General features: G+C 37.5%; 1 protein-coding gene across 1 annotated transcript in view; it reads right to left on the reverse strand.

Annotated features, from left to right (window-relative positions):
- Positions 1 to 16,384, reverse strand: part of LOC131511993 (ceruloplasmin-like) — a 29,717-nt gene extending 13,333 nt beyond the window's left edge. Inside the window, exons 1-13 of the mRNA XM_058730182.1 lie at positions 16,158 to 16,384; positions 14,811 to 15,061; positions 13,164 to 13,376; positions 12,494 to 12,664; positions 11,426 to 11,668; positions 8,611 to 8,776; positions 6,682 to 6,812; positions 6,185 to 6,325; positions 5,461 to 5,672; positions 3,635 to 3,785; positions 2,784 to 2,996; positions 1,456 to 1,663; positions 523 to 656 (exon numbers count right to left, since the gene is read on the reverse strand). Of these exons, the coding sequence (XP_058586165.1) occupies positions 523 to 656; positions 1,456 to 1,663; positions 2,784 to 2,996; positions 3,635 to 3,785; positions 5,461 to 5,672; positions 6,185 to 6,325; positions 6,682 to 6,812; positions 8,611 to 8,776; positions 11,426 to 11,668; positions 12,494 to 12,664; positions 13,164 to 13,376; positions 14,811 to 15,061; positions 16,158 to 16,312 (2,389 nt within the window). The 5' untranslated portion in view covers positions 16,313 to 16,384. The remainder of the gene's footprint in view (positions 1 to 522; positions 657 to 1,455; positions 1,664 to 2,783; positions 2,997 to 3,634; positions 3,786 to 5,460; positions 5,673 to 6,184; positions 6,326 to 6,681; positions 6,813 to 8,610; positions 8,777 to 11,425; positions 11,669 to 12,493; positions 12,665 to 13,163; positions 13,377 to 14,810; positions 15,062 to 16,157) is intronic.
- Positions 16,385 to 19,288: the final 2,904 nt, after the last annotated feature.

Genomic DNA, 19,288 nt, shown 5'->3' on the forward strand with positions numbered 1-19,288 from the left:
GGAAATGCTGTGTGACTTTGGGAGATATTACATGTACATGCATTGGGATGACTTATAATTTCCTTAGCTTACCTGTCAAGGGTAGAAGAAAGGGCTGTAATTTTCCTCACTCTTGGACAGAAGATGAAACTAAATATTAACACTTTAAGTGTTTAAGTTAAACACTTAAACAAAGAGGTCCCTTCCTCACTATTGTAGGGCTTCTGGGCTTCAGTTTAATATCAGTGAAATGATCCCTAATGCTACTTATAAGGTCTCTCTAGAATTCTTGGGTTCTCAGGGTAAGAAGTCAGGTAATCTGAAACTGACCACATTAATTTTCTATGGGTCTCTTCATTTTCTGTGAAACAGCACTTGAATCAATTTGCTTGATTAAAAAACTGCCTATCAACAAATTAGAGTTTGAATTATAGGCACTTTCCTCTGTAAAGGTGGAGATTGACAATATCCTCACATTTGCAACAGTCTCTAGTGGCTGAAGACAAGAAGAAAGACCTGAAGACCAATCTTATGTGTCAATACCTAGTATATCCAGATGTTTTTCATCTTCACCTCTTTTTGTTTGATTCGTAAATGTGATATCATCATACTGACGGTATATGACTTTCTTGTATTTGGACCCAAGATATATTTTATCCAAATATATGTTTGTTTTGCTTTATGGAAATAGAAACAAAAACAAAAAACACACAAAGCTAGTTAATTTAACCATTAAAGTAGACAAATTCTCATGTGGAAGGACTCCTTATTGAAATAGCACAACTGATTAAAGTCTAGAGGTTACTTTATCATGGAAAGTAATTCTCCTTAAAAAAAAAATTACCTCTGGTAAGGCTGTTGGTTATTCACTCTGTACTTCAAAACATATTTTCAGGATGAAATTTTAGTTTTGATAAATGAATAAATAGTGTAAGTGAAAGTCAGAGAAAGAAATCAAATTTTACACACACACACACACACACACACACACACACAAAATGAGAGTCTTCAGTTTGAGGTTCCCAAAAGAAGAGAGATTGACAGAAACAAATGAAGACAAAAAGAAAATCTGCCAAAGGTTAAATGTAGTTGAAGTTACGTTTATGACACCTCAATGTGGTGAGATTGGATGGTAACACGCCTGAGGAAGATTGGAAGCAAGAAGTGAAAAGAAAGACAGGAAGAAACAGAGCATAGAAAGAAGTAAGTGATGCAGATATTTAGGAGGACTTGAAGCCACTTATAATTGAAGGAATGACACACGGATAGTCTGTGAAGTTATTTGCAGTGGAACACATCCTAAGCACATGCATGCCTCACACATACCACGCACACACGCCTGTCACACACATGCATGCCATACGCACAAGGCACACCAGACAAACACACAATGCATGCACACACGCGCACATGTGTGAGACAGAAAAAGTAAGGTTGGGGGACTCCAGAATGAACCCTTCCGGGTTCGGGCCATACTTCTCTCCTTGTAAATGCTGCAGTTGTTTCTCCCACTTCCTGCTGGGAGAATAATCCCACTCGGTTTCCTCGGCTGCGATATAAATGGTTTTCTCTTCCTCATACTGTGTTTGATCAGGGTTTGCCTCCGAACACTGCCTCACGTGGTATTTATGTTTCATGCCTCCTAGATAGTGCTCTGTTGTCATGCAAACCACATTAAAAGTTCCTAGAGGCAAGTAAGAAATGAGTGGGTAAAGCTCTGGGTTCAGATTTCTCTGTGAAGTCATCTATAGGATATAGACCCCCAAACGTAATATAGTAAAACAGTCCACTTATTTGTTTTCCATTAATTTCACAGATACTTATTTATCTTGATGCCAGGCATAGTTCTAAACATCAATGAACAAAACAGTTAAAAATCCTTGTCCTTAGGGTTTATTTTGCTGGGAGGGTGGTAAGCAATAAACACAGCAGGTAACTTTGATGGAGTTGGAAGCTGATAAGAGCTACGGATTAAAGAAGAAGGCAGAACAGTGTAAAGAGGAATGAGAATCCTGGGTGAGGCAGAGAGGGGCAGGGGGCAGCTCAAGAGTGAAATTAGCATTATTCTATAGGATGATCAAGGGTCGTCCCTGACACCCCTAACAACTTTCTGATATGGGGTGACTTTTAAAAAATTTTGGGGGGCGCCTGGGTGGCTGGCTCAGTCGGTTGAGCGTCCGACTTCGGCTCAGGTCATGATCTCGCGGTCCGTGAGTTCGAGCCCCCCGTTGGGCTCTGTGCTGACAGCTCAGAGCCTGGAGCCTGCTTCAGATTCTGTGTCTCCCTCTCTCTGACCCTCCCCCATTCATGCTCTGTCTCTCTCTGTCTCAAAAATAAACGAAAAAAAATATTATTAAAAAAAATTTTTTTTTGCCATCAACAAACAATCAACCTCACTGAAGTGAAAACATTTCCCTACAGAGCAAAGGCAGAGAGAAGACAGGAACAGAAGGGAGGCCTGGGAAACAAATGCACAGAAGAGTAAGAAATGGAGAATAGAATAGAATGAAAACAAGTTCAAATTCTTCAAGGCATCTTCATTGCTTTTGAGGAGTGTGGGTTGATTTTGAGGAGTGAGGAGTCTGGCGCCCAAGAAGAGAAAACTGAGAGGGGTGAAGGCTATTTTTATGTCCTGGAAAATGATATACTACTGCTCCTATAAATTAAATGGAGCAGGGGAAAGGTTTTTTAAGCATTTGTATACGTTCATTTTTTTCTGTACAAACAATATTCACTTCATGTAAAGACACTGTTTTTCAAAATTTGGACATGTTTCTGTCTGAAAGAGAATATCCACTACTTACCTAAGGAATCTGGTGTCATAGAAAGTGTCTGGGAAATGTGGGGAAACAGAGGGATGGTGTCATCCCTTGATCCTAAGGAAGTGAAGGTATTTCCTGAAAAATATATTCCATGTAAGTCTTTTTCTGATCCCACACTAAGAACATGCCATGAAATGTTGTCTCCTAAGCACATATCCAGTCCAGGCAGATTTCCGTACATGTATCCATTTATGGCTACAAGACATTTGTGACAAAGAAAAGAATATTTAATTTATCGTAACTTGCCATCTCTTGAAACTCAGTGAAGGACTAATCATAAAGCAGCTCATTCATGTAAGAATCTCAAGATTGAGTTAAACCCCTTCTTTTAGACTTAAGGCAACTAATGCCAAAGAGGCGATTATTTGTCCAGTGTCATTAAGCTAATATTGAGAGCAGTTAAGATCAGAGTCTACGTCTCTAGATTCTAGACCAGTCCTTTCCCCCTATACCTGCAGTTTTCAAAAACCAACCAACCAACCAACCAACCAACCAATCAAGTAACTAACCAACTCAATAAACACTCCACCCACCTATACCACTAATTTGGCAGTAGAAAAATACATGAATTTTCTGTCTCACATCTAGTAATAGCTAAACAATATAGTGCACTAAAAAGGCATTGTTAAATATTTAGTAAATTGAATTTAACATAATCATTTTAATAGTTAATATTTTTGTGGGGAAATTAACTTTAAAAGAAACATGAAACATAGTAGCCAAAACTCTGGGGGGAAAATGTTTGTCTCTCTTAAACAATCCATAATCCTTTAGGCTCAATGAAATTAAACAACTTTTAATACATTTGTCTTATAAACTGAATGTTCCCTTACAGTGCATCTGGTTAGACTCTTGGAAGTCTGGATCCTCTTTATCCACATTTTCAGGCTCTGTAGTGAATGTTCTGATATTTTCATCTAAGAGATAGCTTTTATTTTCATCAAATACTGTGGCGAGCAGGTAAAACTCTTTGTCTTTTCCCTTCTGTGGATGAGAATAGAAAAAGGAATAGATGTGAAATATAGTCTATATACAAAGTCTAGTCAAATAGTTGATATGTACATAGGATTTCCTGTATAAAGGGATTTGTATACTTCTGAAAAAATCCACTTATGGACATTTTATATAAAGGCATGAATCCCAGTGAATGGATTTATCACAGAACTAAGAAGTCAAGAATTATCTACAGCTATTTGCATTTAAAGCTTTTTCTCTGAACTTACAAGGCCCTACATCTGAACTTCATAAAATTAAACTGTGTGATCATAGATGTGTATAGTGGCTTTTCATGAGATGCTTTGTAGAAAGTAAGTAAAATATTTTCAGTTCTGAAACGTCTGAATTCTTAGCATTTATGAAGAAGTTTATGAAGTTTATGAAGAAGTCTGCATTCTTAGCATTTATGAAGAAATTAAATTTGTACACATATTTATATTTTTGTATAAATAGAAAAATTATATGTACAGTAAGAATTATGAGACTTGAAACACTTTCATTATGTGGATGCCTATTAATATATAGTCTCATTTTTAAGTAAAATATACATTCAATTATACATATATTTATTTGGAGGGATTTATTAGGCTTTATTACCTTATAAATTATAAGAGAAGATAATACAATAAAAAATGCAGAAAAATGCAAAAAAGAAATTGGATATTAGTTCACTTTGAGTGAGGAACAAGGGAAATTCATTCCTCAAGCATTTATTGAGCACCTCCTACAATGTCAGAGAGGGGCTGTGGTTGTTCCAAAAAAATTAATAAAACCTTGTTATGATTCCAAGAAAGTTATAGTCTAGTGGGACAGAAATTCCAGTAAACATAATTGCATAGATAAGTGTTCCAACAGAAACATACACAAGGAACTATGGTAACCTGCAGAAACCACATTAGTTAGTGAATATTGTGTGAAGGGCAGGAAGAGACCTTCAGAGTTTTAAAAATGTCTCCCGTTTCAGCAGGTAAAAGAAGAGGACAAAATCAAAGAGATGTGAATTAAACTCTCTTCCCCAGGAACTAGCAAGCTAATTTTGCAGTGGAGCCAGAATTGTGTGTGCAGGTGGCAGGGAAGGAGGCATGGATTTGGAGGGATCAACAGGGCCTCGTATGTTGACTTCTGAGGCAACAAACTATAAAATGATTTTTCGTGTGGAGACTGCTATAGCTGGATTTGGAAGGAAGGGTTGTGGAGCTAATCTGAAGCAGAATGAGAGTGGAAACAGGAGTCAGGAGGTTAAAGAAATTCAGAAAGAGGAGATGGTGCCTCAAAAAAGCAGGGGTATTGGGAGTTTGGTGACTAATACTGAAGGTGAGAAAGGAGTTGTTGATGGAAGTCCTGGGCTGGGTGATGTCATTAACTAAGAGACAGAGTAGAGGCAAAAAGGCTGATTTACAGGAGAGAGGGGCAGGTAGTGGTTGTCCAGAGTGAGATAAAGAGTTAAAACAGTCAAGTGGAATTAGAGGTATCTGGAACATGGTAGGGTGGGTGTTCATCGGGCAGGGGAAGATACAGGTCTGGAGTTAAGAAAAGGATAGAATTGGGAGAATCAGCACACAGAAGAAATTGAAACTGTTGATTGCCACATTGCTTTTCCCCTGCAGTTCTGTCTCAGGCAACCTCTCACCAAGGCATATCCAGACATAGTTCCATGACTCACCTGTTTGCCGTCCTCTCCGAGACTTCCATTTCTGCACACAACAAGAGGCCCTACAAGGCCAGTGTTGATGTCTATTGTCATATTTACTGAGGAATAGTATAACCAAGTCAGGCAGTTGGGATCCACGGAGGTAGGACCTACATCTCTTGGAACTTCCCATGTATAGACAAATGTCATGCCAGGATTTACATGTGAGGAGGGTGGAGGGATACCTAGTAAGAAATAAATATTTGTGAAATAGGACATAACACCAGAAGGACCCTGGTCTAGACTGTGAGATCTCTGTGAGCAAAGACTGTATCTTGCTCACCTCGTAGCACCTTGGGTGGCAGTTGAAAGGTGTTAGGGATGGATTACTGCCATAATAAGGACATAGAGCTGTTATGATGTGAAAAGTGGGCTCATAATGATTTTAGGAAAATTTTTCTTTTCTTTTTATCTTATTTTTCAAATTTACTTGAGAGAGAGTACGCGTGCGCACGCACTTGTGTGAGTGGGCAGAGGGGCAGAGAGAGAGAGAGAGAGAGAGAGAGAGAGAGAATCCCAAGCAGGCTCCATGCTCAGTGCAGAGCCTGCTGCGGGGCTCAATCTCATGACCCTAGCAGAAATCAAAAGTTCGAGGCTCAACCAACTGAGGCACCCAGGCGCCCAGAAGGAGTTTTGTTTTCCAAATGACATTCTACTGCAGTATGGCTTGCTTGGACCTCCCTTGAGCTATACTTACCTCCTCCAGGTGTTTCGTAGAATGAGCCCTCGTTGCTCTTGTTGTAACGTAGTCCATGAGGATGAATGCTGAGTGGCAGGGAAGCATTGTTATAAAAAGTGATCTTGATGGTCTGTCCCACTTCTGCCTTAATGACAGGGCCTAGAAACCAACAGAATTAGTAGTTGTTCTCAGTTTTCACAAATACAATTGTCAGGTATGTTACTTGAGTAAGTTTCTTTTAGGAACAAATTAAAGAGATGATGTCATGAACCAGAAACGCTTCCAACTTCAAGAGCTCTAGATGATGCAGGGTGTTTTTAGAAAGTCACTTTGGATCATATGAATATATTAATCTTATTGGATGTATAGAAATAAAAGACTATAGTTTAGAATTGGTGAATCAGAATGTATTGTTTTCATAAGGTTATAAGATGACAGCTAAAATTTCTATTTTGATTGCACAGAATATGTACAAACAGTGTTTATAACTCTGCAAACTATGAATAGAATTTTACCAAGGATTCCAAGGTGCTTTTCTCTTGCCTTCTGTGTTCGGAAGGAAGCATCTGTGTATTCACGGTAAACTATTTTTTTGTAAGATCCTCCAATTCTGGTTGGGCTTTTTTCAAAATATACCTGGGATTCACTGTGCAGAGAAAATAGATACACAAAGAACTTTCAAATTAACAGTGATCATGTGAAAAGAAAGTAAGAATCTACATATATCTGGTTTAAAGTACTTGCAATTTATTTATAAAAGCAACACATGTTAATTTTAGAAAATTTGAAAAATGAGAAGAAATACGATGAAAATTTAAAAAATCTTCATAATCCCATTATCTACATATAATCACTGTCAACATTTTCCATGGATTTCTTTTTAGCCTTTTATCTATGCATGGGTATTTTTGTCTACCTGGTAGTTCACACTTTCTACTGGAATAAAAGACATTCTTTTTCAGTCAGGTAGTAACAAACACTACTTTTTAAACAACTATGTGCAGAGATGCTAGAATATTAAGATGAGAGATGTCATTCTTATTTTTAAATGTTATTATGATAAAATTAAGTTGGGTCCCCTGAGAAAAAGTATTCCCTAGCAGTGAAGTAGTGACTTGTCATACTAAGACATCAGAGAATTTCATAGCCAGGACGATCAAGCAAGCTGAAAAAAGAAAAAAAAGAAAAAAAAAAAAAAAGAAATCTACTAATTCATACCTATTTTAGTTAATATACAATGAGAGTTGGACCTAACTCTGAATCTAATTTTTTCTCTAAGCCCAGATATCTTTCTAACAATTAATATAAAATTTCCATTACACGGATTGAGTAATTTGTTGATGAGCATTTAAGATGTAACAAAAAATATTCACTTGATATAACATTCTTAGTTTTCTCAAATTTTCTGTAAGCAAGTTGGAGAAAAATAAATATAATGGGAAATATTTCTTGGTGGTTTTAGAACTTGATATTTTCTGACATATAACTCATTCAACAGACCAGAAGGGTTAAAACTCCTATAATCTTTGGGGTGCCTAGGTGGTTCAGTTGGTTGAGCATCCAACTTCAGCTCAGGTCATGATCTCATGGTTCATGAGTTTGAGCCCCACATCAGGTTCTGTGCTGACAGCTCAGAGCCTGGAATCTGCTTCAGATTCTGTGTCTCCCTCTTTCTCTGCCCCACTCCTGCTCATGTTCTGTCACTCTGTCTCTCAAAAATGAGTAAACATTAAAAAAATTTTTTTAAATAAATAAAACTCCTGTAATCTTTGAATTGGTAAATATAAAAGTCAGAAAGACTTTTTGTGTACTTTTAAATGCTGATACCATAGTAATGTATTTTGGTCTTAGTTTGGGTCATTAAAAAATCAACTGGTAATATAGTCTTAGGTGTTATTAAATAAAAAATATTTATAAAATGTGACTTAAGAATGTCACAGGAAAGAATTTTTAAAAAATAATTTTAAAAAGGATTTCATTTCTTCTTTTAATTAAGAAATTAAATTCTTAATTTTAAAAGAATTAAAAAAAATAATTTCACAGCAAATTATTTAATTATGCCTTTAGACCTTAGCAAGAAAGTATAAATTATACATGGCAACTTTTTGAATCTTTGTAAAATTGTTATTGATGACATTATCCACTATGTCTCATAATTATACATAATAAATCTATTTTAAAATTTAGTGCTAAGAAAAAACAATGAGCAAGTATGTTTTACTTTGCACTGGCTGTCAAGGCACAGGTAAAATAGAGAACTATTTTGTGTAGTAGTGATCCTTCGACTCAATATTTTCTAATTACCCATATAATTATTTGTCTACTTTTATTTTATCAGTACCTTTTTATTATAAGTTACTTAAATCCTTTTTAAGAGTAGCTGGTTATGAAAAAGTTCAATTATCTTTATTTAATCATAAATATTTTAATCCCTGAATGATTACCTTCCAGCAGCTGTTAAATTTTTTTTAGTGAAGAGATTTATACCAGATGGAGCATAGTTCCAAACAATTTCTTCAGCAGCAATATAGTAACGTATAATACGTGTCCCAGGAACATCTATTGAAGGTTTGTGGCAATTCGTTACATTGAAAAAGGCCTGCATGCTATCTGAAAAACAGTAAACCCAAGTAGAGAATGTTATTAAACATTTTTCTTATTCCATATATATTTTGTATTTTAGTCAATAATATTGCAACGTCTCCTTTTTTGAGAAACTCAAAGCATTTTACTTCCAGACTCTGTGTAAAAACCTAAAATGTATGAAGCAAGTACAAAAAGCAGGATACCAAGATGAATGTTAGAGGAACATATATTACCAAAGAATAATAACCACCATTGGACCAAACCCTAGAAGAAGATGGCACCTGTGTACCAGGAAGAATTTGAGAGTCTATTTGGCCAAAAACATCTTTCCTCATGGGTATAAAATTACTACCATCAGTCACGAATGAATTAGTTGATTTATTAGATTAACTAGTTGGCAGACAGAAAGAAAATCAAGGCAGGAACATTTCCATGAAGGCATCAGTCTTGTGCTTTGATTTCAGAGCACTGTCAGTGGCAGTGTAAATTAGGGTAACTTTTTGGAAGGCAATCTGACAGAATTTGTTGAAATTAAACACCTTCCAGTATATAATTTCGCTTATTGATAGTCAACTAAGAAAAATATTTGCATATACATAAAAAGATACAAATAAAATGTATAAATTATAAAATTGGTGATAAGCCAAAAAAGTGGAAGCAATTCAAATGCCAATCAGTAGGTAAATGGTTAAACAATTCAGGATACATTCCCAGTATGGAAAACTATACAACAATTTAAAAGAACAAGTTAGATGTATGGGGAACGCCATAGAAAAAATTTCAAGAAATGTCATAGAAAAGATTGCAAATAGTAGAAAATTATATGCAATATGAACTATTTATGTCAAACAAAACACAAAATATAGCTATGTATTTTTGTTTCTACATGTTCACATACATTATGTGAAAATGCATAGGAAACAGGTTTCCAAGTATTCGTACCCAGGGTGTAATGTCTGGGAGGGACAAGGATGGTGATGGGAGGGTTGGACTAACGGTGTGTTCTTAGATGCTCTAAAGACAAAAAACACAACATTTGATTTATTTGCTAATTTTTGTGGTCTAAACACTCCCACTGTGGGCAGTCTGAAGTTACCAAGAGTTTACCATTTGGCTGACTTAACTCTCAGCCCTCTTGAGCTAGCACAAGCTGGCCCACATACATCACATTAGACTTTCACTCTTTCTGCCTGCTGTCTCCCACCTAATCCTTGCCCCACCTTTTTCCTTCCCCTTTCTGTCCTTCCTTTCTTTCCAGCAAAAGTCTACCCATGTATCCTGTAATTACTAACAACATAAAGTAAAATTTTAAATAAATTTTAAACACTTTTAAAAGAGTGGAGGTAAATTTTTAAAACCACAAACAATTCTAGGACTCAGAAAGAGATTGATTAAACACACGAAAAGCTATAGAGTCAATCAAATCAGACAAGGAACTCTAAGAAATTTCTTCAATTGTGCTTAGGGCCAACCCTATTTTTTTCAGCAGAGTTGAGGGCCAGACCTGACTTGAAGACACCGTCTGCAAAGTAAATAACTAGAAAGAGTGGGGCTGAGTGTACATTTTCACCTGAAAATGATATTCCTTTCTAAGTGAGAAACTTTTTTTTAAATTTCTTTAAACTTTCATTTATTTTTGAGAAACAGAGAGATAGAGTGTGAGCCAGGGAGGGGCATTGAGAGTGAGAGACATAGAATCTGAAGCAGCCTCCAGGCTCCGAGCTGTCAGCAGAGCCAGAGCCCGATGTGGGGCTCAAACTCACGAACTGTGAGATCGTGACCTGAGCTGAGATCAGATGCTCAAACAACTGAGCCACCCAGGTGCCCCTCTAAGTGAGAAACTTCTAATCATTAAAGTCGATCCTTGAGTTATGGGAACTTCATGGGGTTCTCTTTCCCATAGCCCTAGGAAGGCCACAGCATATAACAAATCCTGATAAATATTTGCTGTATACTTCTTTAAGTAATTAATTGAAGCATGATGCTAACCAAAGGATGAGACTTAGAAAAAGATGGGTTTTGATCAGAGAAGTAAACCCCATTTTTGTACAAAAAAAGAAAAGTGAAATTCTTCAGTTCTAATAACAACGATGTTTTTTGATTGAAAGGTAAAACAAAACATTTGCAAGATTATGTGTACAGTTTGATCCTATTTAAGAATAGAAAAGATTAATAACATCATAACTGGCCATCGTGTTATTCAATGGAGACTGTGAATGAAGAGGTAAATAAATGAAAATACGTAGGTTTCCTGAGTTCTGGGTTAGAATCATTTGATCCTACATAATTCCTGGCAATTCTTCTTATAGGGTTTTGTGCAAGTGTTTTAACTTCTTGAAACTTGTTTTCTCAACTAAAAAACAAACAGACAAATGGTAATATGTGCTATGACATTCAGGCTTTTCATAAGGCTCACCAACGAATAAATACAAAACTTTTTTTTTTTGTAAAAACAAAACAAAACATCCTAGTATATCTAAAAGGGTTCGTTTTTATGGAGTTAAGTGTCAGACACCTGGGTTCCAGTTCTAATCCCTTTACCGACTTTCCAAAAGGCAATGCCATCACCTCCCTAGAAATCAGTTTCTCCATTTGGAAGATAAGGCATTTGTGGTGGGTTGTAATCTTGAAAGTTCTCTGAACCTATATTACATAAAGGTAATAAATCCCTACCGTATATCTGGCATCCCAGCTTCCATACTCCAGGGCCCTTGGCCACCATGAAGGCATCTTCCAGTGAGGCAGGGAAGACGGTGATGGTGTCCTTCCTGTGATTCCGAGATATCAGAGTTTGTCCGTGCAGATAGAGGGGGTGTGTGTCCAGCACACCACCCATGCCAACAATATACCACTTGACCCTGTCCTCTGAGCACATGGTGAGATTGGGCAGATTTCCATACATGTATCCGTTTATTGCTGAAAACCAACATATACTTTATTTTACTTTATCTATTTTTAAGTAAACTCTACTCCCAATTCAGGGCTCAAACTCACGACCCCGATTATCAAGAGTCACGTGCTCTACCAACTAAGCCAAGAAAACAAACGTGCCTTGATCTATCACACGTGGTAGATCAGGACCACATGCTGTACATTCTGCGCATTTCCTCATATTACACAAACCTCACCATGTCAGCATTCTTCTCACGCATAATCTACCAGAGGATTTGATTTATGTTTCACACACAAAGAGGCTATCAATATCTATCTATCTATATATATCTATATAATCAGAAGTGTTAGAAGCACAGAGATTAGAGGAAAGAGGAGGAAGGTAAGCTGGAAGGCAGAGAGTAGAGCTGAGGAGAAAAGAATAGAAAGAAGCTAAGTCCCAGAAGGAAGAGAACAAGGATAGAGGTGACTGGGATAACGAGAGCATCTTTTTTGAAAAATCCTATGTAGAAACACATTTTCGTAAAATATCTGGTCAGTTATGTTTTTGTTCTTCCATAATATTTTATTACCTTAAAATTACATCCTTCCTATGTATTTCCCATGCACTTTTGATCAATATCAGACTATAGAAAACATATGCACCTACCTAACTTTATGTGCTACGACACTTTGCAAACCAGCAGGACTTACTAGATGACTCTTGCATATCAACCAGTGTGCCCTGGGCGAAAAACTGGAAAATGTAGACTCAACCACACAAACTTGAACAAAAGGAAATCACTAAATAGAACCACAGAAGTTAGAATTACAGGATATTACGAATAAGGAAGTTTTCTTTAATCTTACAGTGCATCTGATTGCTCTCCTGGAAGCCAGGATCACTAGCATTTACTTTGCCGGATTCAGTATACTTCTTAATGTTTTCATCGATATACCAGCTACTGTTTTCATTAGTTATAGATAACATCAAAACATAAGACCTGTCGATATTTTTTTCGGTGTCTCCATCCAGTGTGCCTGAAACATAAAGAACAACAAAACTTGCTTTTTGCAATAATTATTTTTGCTGCAAGATAAACTGGTGATTCTAACTGATTCAACTTAAAATATAAAAGTAAAATCTTGCACATCTACAGACAGAACCGTAAGGAGCAAAGCATGCAAGGAATAGGCAGACAACTTCTCATCTTCCTACTTTCTTGCACTCTGCTGATTCAACATATTTCTGTAGGAGAAAGGGGTCATTTTGTGAAAAGGTGGCACCAAGTGAAGTTTACCGGGTTTGACTACCATCTAGTGACCAACTTGCGTCACTGAACTTGAACTGAGGCCTCGGACTCACCATCGCCATCTAGTGCTCAGAGTCTGAGAGGGCAACTTTACTTTCTCGACTGGAGAATCAAGGTCAAAGCAGGAAAAGGGAGCTCATTTGATAGAAAAATTCCACTAGGAGAGCGAGGGAGAGCCCGCTTATTCTGGTTCTATTGCTACAATGAGATTTGAAAAAATATGTTACCTCTTTTACAAGTCAGAATTGGTCCAATAAGACCGGAAGCCACATCTTTTGGAGTGTCTACATGGGAGTGGTAAATCCGTGTCACACAGTTACTGTCATTGGGGCCAGGCCCCTGTTTTTCTTCTACATACCACTTGTAAGTATATTGTGCCCCTGGCTCCAGGCGATCATCTTCCTTTTGCCATCCTGTAGTATTATCAGGATAGAGAGCACCTAGAAAACATAATCTGCACTGTGGTCACAATAACTATTGGGCAGCACTGTTTTGAATGTGACTCATGCTTCTCTGTTAAGCCATAAATGTATGTTAATTTGCATTTTTAGAATCAAGTGAGCATTTCTCCCCTCCTCTTTCCTGCTTCCTGTCTCTTCTTCTTTAACTGGCATCCACCTGAATGTCCGGCTTGTCCAGTTTCTAGATTAAAGTGGAATGAGGCAAGCAGCATAATTGCATACCATTATCACCATTATTATGAATTCCAGAAATATTTACTGTGCATCTACTATATGCCTAGACCTTTGATACAGAAGTCTGGGCTCCTGAGTTGCCTTCCCTATTCTCTTCACTGCAAATTAGACTTGGGACCCCAGGCACCGAGAGGCATCCATGTGTCCTCCAAGCAGTCCACTAGAGCGCAAAAGTGGCCCTTTGCATAGCTTACGTTACCCTGAGCTATCACCCCAGTTCTGAATCTGGAGGCTTTCTCTTCTTTCTCTCTTCTTTTCCTAGAATTTTGCCTCAGATCTTTCTCTCTTGAGGCTGGAGCCCTCATAACTATGAATAAAATTCCTCCATTCAATAGAAGATTTGGAAGCATGGTCAACCGCTCACACATTTACCCATCTTTCAAGACCCTCCTTTCTCCACGCTGAACACAAAACCTTCTTTGTTGGCTTTTTCTTCCCTTCCTTTTTCCAGCACCATTAGGCAACTGTGAGTGTTGATGTTTGGGAGACAAGATACTGTCTGGAAAAAAATCATTGCTCTTGATCCTGATGTTTTCAAGAGGCTAATCCTCATCCATGAGGAAGTGAAGTGAGGTGGGGGTAGAATAGTATTTCTGCTAACCTAACATTTTCTCATGAGTGTCTCCTACCCAAAAAAAAAAAAAAAAATTGAACATGACCCATGCTTTCTCCATTAAGCCATGAATATAGTTAGTTTGTGTTATTATTACTAGTGAAAAGTAAAAAGTATGTTTTCTTTCCCAGGAATTGCAGAAGAGTAGTCACTTATTCAAGATGAGAAAATGAAAAAGGATTGTCTTGGATATAAACATCAGGGGCCCCTGGGTGGCTCAGTCAGTTAAGCGTCCGACTTCAGCTCAGGTCATGATCTCACGGTTCGTGAGTTCGAGCCCTGCATCAGGCTGTGTGCTGACAGCTGAGAACCTGGAGCCTGTTTGGATTCTGTGTCTCCCTCTCCGTCTGCCCCTCCCCAACTGTTCCTCCCCAACTTGTGCTCTGTTTCTCTCTCAAAAAATGAATAAACATTAAAAAAAAATTTTTTTAAAGACATCAAAAGTAAGAGTCTGCATTCATCCCAAATGACTACTAGTTGATAATTACCCTGCTTTCCCTGATGTGATGGGCTCATACTTTCCATAAACAACAACTCAGAAATATAAGGTAAGAGAATCTACTTACCTTCATTTTCTTTAGTGTAGCTGAGTCCATGAGGATGGAAACTATAGATTCTTGAAGCAAAATTTTTTACATGTACATAAATGAAGTCTCCAGTCTCTGCCTTAATTATTGGACCTAAAAATCCCAACCAGGATGGTTTTTCAATGATCGTTTGAAATGTGTCATTAGTATACTGAAAATACAAAGCCTTTTTATAAACAGATCCTATCCTGTTTGGGCCTCGTTGTAGATATACATAGGACTGAAACTCTCTGTAAAAAATAAAGAAACAAAAAGCAAGAACTTTAACATATTTTGACAGGAAAGAAAAAATGTTAAATCAACTCAAACTAGAAGTAAGAAGATTTGCAGTCTGATTTTGATAGACAAAATTCAAGACACTAGAGAAAATGCTAAGGGAGTTAAAAAAAAAAAAAGGTACTGTAGGCAAGGAGAACGTTTGGAGTATGTGATGAAGAGATCAAATACAAATACAAATATACATGGCATTTTGGTTTGCAGGACTTAACAAATTTTTTGTACTAAGCCACAAGAAGGTTTCTAACCTCACTTGAAGGGTAATTTAGATCTCGAGCATTAGATCAATTCTTATGACTTAGAATTATTTACATGTTTAAATGGATTTGTATATTTGTTGGTAGACTTAGGGTCATTTTGCCAACAAACATGGTAAATCAGAACCCCATCCATAACCTCTAGATTTCTTCCTCCCAATTATTTGAAAAGAGAAATCAAGAAGACAGTTTTTACAATCTCCATCACACCCTCCATATCAGAAGAAAAAATGTTGTTTCGTATCTTGAGCACCACACAAAGTTGATGATAATCACAGAATTAGAGATGATCCCTGAAATAATGTTCCATGATGGCAAGAGTGGTGACAATTCTAAAAGGAATAATTTCGGAGTGCCTGGGTGGCTCAGTCAGTTGAGCGTCTGACTTCGGCTCAGGTCATGATCTCACGGCTTGTGGGTTTGGCCTCATGTTGGGCACTGTGCTGACAGCTCAGAGTCTGGAGCCTGCTTCAGATTCTGTGTCTCCCTCTCTCTCTGCCCCTCCCCTGCTCATGCTCTGTCTCTCTCTGTCTCTCAAATATAAGTAAAGGTTAAAAAAAAATTTTAAAGGAATGATTTCTGATTTCTATCAATATCTGTCTTCCGTGCCATGCTTAGCTAAATAAATAAATAAATGCAAAAACAGAAAACAAACAAACAAAGGAACAAAAGGAAGTGGTTCTAATAACAAATGTGCCCTTAAAGGGTCAATCATGGGAAATTTTTCATCAGCATTTTATCAGTGAATAACAACTTTCTGATAGCAACTTTTCCCTGCAAAGGTATTACTTACTGATCTTCTGAAAAAGGCTTCCCATTGAGCATATTTTTACCAGTAGGAGCATAGTTCCAAGTGGTTTCTTTGATGCCTATGCTGTAGTGCCTATCTTTTGCCCAACCTGGAGAACTAACAAAAAACAGAAACATTAATGGTAAAAGGGCCTTCATTTTCAAGCCCTAAGCCTGAAGAGGCTAAATGAGTGATGCCTGCCTTTCTTTTATAATCCAGGCTTTCTTCCTTTATTTGTATCCATTTACATAAATCAGGGTTGCATAAGAGTCCATCATGTGTTTCATCTACACATACGTCATTTTGGTTCTAAATGCATTTAGTTTTCATTAGTCAGGCTGGGTGAAATGTTGCACAACCAATAGAGAATACTGATTCTTCGCCAGTATTAGAGCTTGCTTGAATTACTGGGTACATAGGCTTACCAGATCATCTATCATCCCGGGACAATTATTATCTACTCCTAAATTACTGGAATTGTCTGCAGTTTACTCTCCAGCCTCCACTTTCCCACTGTTCCAGTCCATCTATGTACCATTCCCCGATTTTTCATTATATGTTAATTTTAATAATTTGTTCCTCTAGATGCTAATTTAAATTCCTTGTCATTTAATACTTTACATCATTCTCAAATTTCTTGAGATTGAAGACTATCCATAATCTAGCTCCCAATCTGATATTCCAAGTTCGTCTCCATAATTCGACTTCAGTATCCCTTCTCTCTGGGAAGTTGACTGAGTAGGGACACAGAGCAGGGTGCGGGGGAATACCTGAGTATTCAGACAGCTCTGAGTTTGCATTTTACTTAACTCTGCCACTTAACCCGCTGTGTAACCTGTGTGTAATTGTGGAGCTCAATTTCTTCACTTATCAAATGATAGTAACAATTACTTTCCCAATTAGGAGGTAGTGAAAATTAGACAAAACAGCACACATTATAGAGGACCTTGGGGACACATGAGGAGCCTGGTGCACAGTCAGCCTTTAACAAATGTTATTTACCTTCTTCCTCCCCATTGTTAGAGTGGGCTTTCTGAATTCATCTGATAATATGCACACCCATTCCCCAGCCTGATATTTCCTCCCTCCCCTTCTCCCTTCCTCGTCTTACCCAAATTTTTCCCATTTTTCAAGCCTCCTGAGATTTTACCTCCTCAGTGAAGACTGCCATGATTATTTCAGCCTATAGACACCTCTCTCTTTCTGAATTCACCAGCTACAGTGTCCAGGCCTGGTAGTTAACCACACAGTTTTGTACTGTTGTTTAAATTTTCATGTACTTTCTTTACTCCCAACAGATAGTAAATTGTACAGATTTCTTCTTTTTATTCTGTATATCCTCTAGGAATGTCAAGGAATAAATGCTAAATTTTTTTGGAACAAATAAATAGAGTGCCTTTGCCACAGTTACAGTAAGTAAGGAAAGGAACAGGAGTCTTTGCCATTGATTTATGTGTCATCATATATTGGGATATCTGTTACTATTAGACCTTGTTTGAGACTTTCCATTTAGAAAGCCACAATGCCTTTCAACAGTTAGAGTGGTATTCTGACTTAGGTTTAGAAACGCACACTTAGGAATATTAAGGCATTGCAATCATATAACATGTATTATTTTGCAGCTTGCTCTTACTTCTCAACTACATGTTTGAGACACCTTTACATATCACTGCCTAGAAGTCTACTTTTTCATTTTAAGTGCAACATGTTTTTATCATGAATGTAATTTCTTTATTTTTTAAAACATACAAGATCAAAGTATATTTTTCCTGGGTGTACAGACTAATGTCTATACTAACTTAAGAAAGTGCCAAAAAAAAAAAAGGGGGGGGTACATATCAAACACACATACAGCACTGAGAAGAGATAGGATTATTATATTTATTTCTTACAAGGAGAATGCATTTCTATATTACTTGATTCTAAAAATCAAAGTATTTGCATTTTTTCTTTCTTGCATTAAAAAATAATGAGGCTATAGGGGCACCTGGGTGGCTCAGTCAGTTAAGCGTCCAACTTCAACTCAGGTCATGATCTCATGGTTCATGAGTTTGAGCCCCACATCAGGCTCTGTGCTGACAGCTCAGAGCCTGGAGCCTGCTTTAGATTCTGTATCTCCCTCTCTCTCTACCCCTCCCCCACTCATGCTCTGTCTTTCTCTCTCAAAAACAAATAAACATTAAAAAAAATTTTTTTAAGAGGTTATCAATCTTCCTCATAAGCAACAGTTGCTAAATTCTACCAAAATCAAAACTTCTATGTTGTTGTATCACAAAACTTATTCACATTTGTGAATTCTTTAGGTGAGTTTTAAAAGGAAGTTGGGCTGGGACGCTTGGGCGGCTCAGTTGGTTAAGTACCTAACTTTGGCCCATGTCATGATCTCATGGCTCATGGGTTTGGGGCCCCATGTCAGGCTCTGTGCTAACAGCTCAAAGCCTGGATCCTGCTTCAGATTCTGTGTCTCCCTCTCTCTCTGCCCCTGCCCTGCCTGAGCTCTGTCTCTCTCTTTCTCTTTCTCAAAAATAAATAAACAAACATTAAAAGGAAGTTGGGTAAACAGTCCACTGCTTTGGTAGGTTTTAAGGTCACCAGAAGACATTGGAAGAAATTCAGAAAAGCTGGGCCTGGTGGGACCTCAGTGTGTGGAGAAACTGCCCATAGAAAAATCAAGAGGAAAGGATTCACAAGTGGCACCCTTTGGGAAACAGTTGAAAGGGTTGAAGAGAAGATCCAGACATGGGTCAGACATGTGGGTCTTATGAGAGAGAGGAGTTTAAGATGGGCTCTATGGTTTCAAGGAGGAAATCCATGGGTTGGAATAGTTGGTTCACATATTTAGCTCTGGATATGGAAGAACCTTAGGACCTTCCCTGTGGTCTAGACCAGTAGCTGTGGAAGAATCTACCCATCACGCAGGGGCGGCAAGATCCCTTAAATGGCTTTTCTAATGTCTCTTTATCCTGAAATTCTGTGACTTCTTTCCTCATCCTCCCAGAAACATTAATTTTATTCTGGAAGGTGGATAATAGAAGACCAATTCAGCTGACTGTTTTTTTGTTTATTTGTTTTTAACTCAGTAAATACCCTAAGAAATGAAAAGTCTAGTGTATTCAAATCAAATAAATCTATCT

The sequence above is a fragment of the Neofelis nebulosa genome, chromosome 5 (assembly GCF_028018385.1).
Source record: "Neofelis nebulosa isolate mNeoNeb1 chromosome 5, mNeoNeb1.pri, whole genome shotgun sequence".
Taxonomy (NCBI): Eukaryota; Metazoa; Chordata; class Mammalia; order Carnivora; family Felidae; genus Neofelis; species Neofelis nebulosa.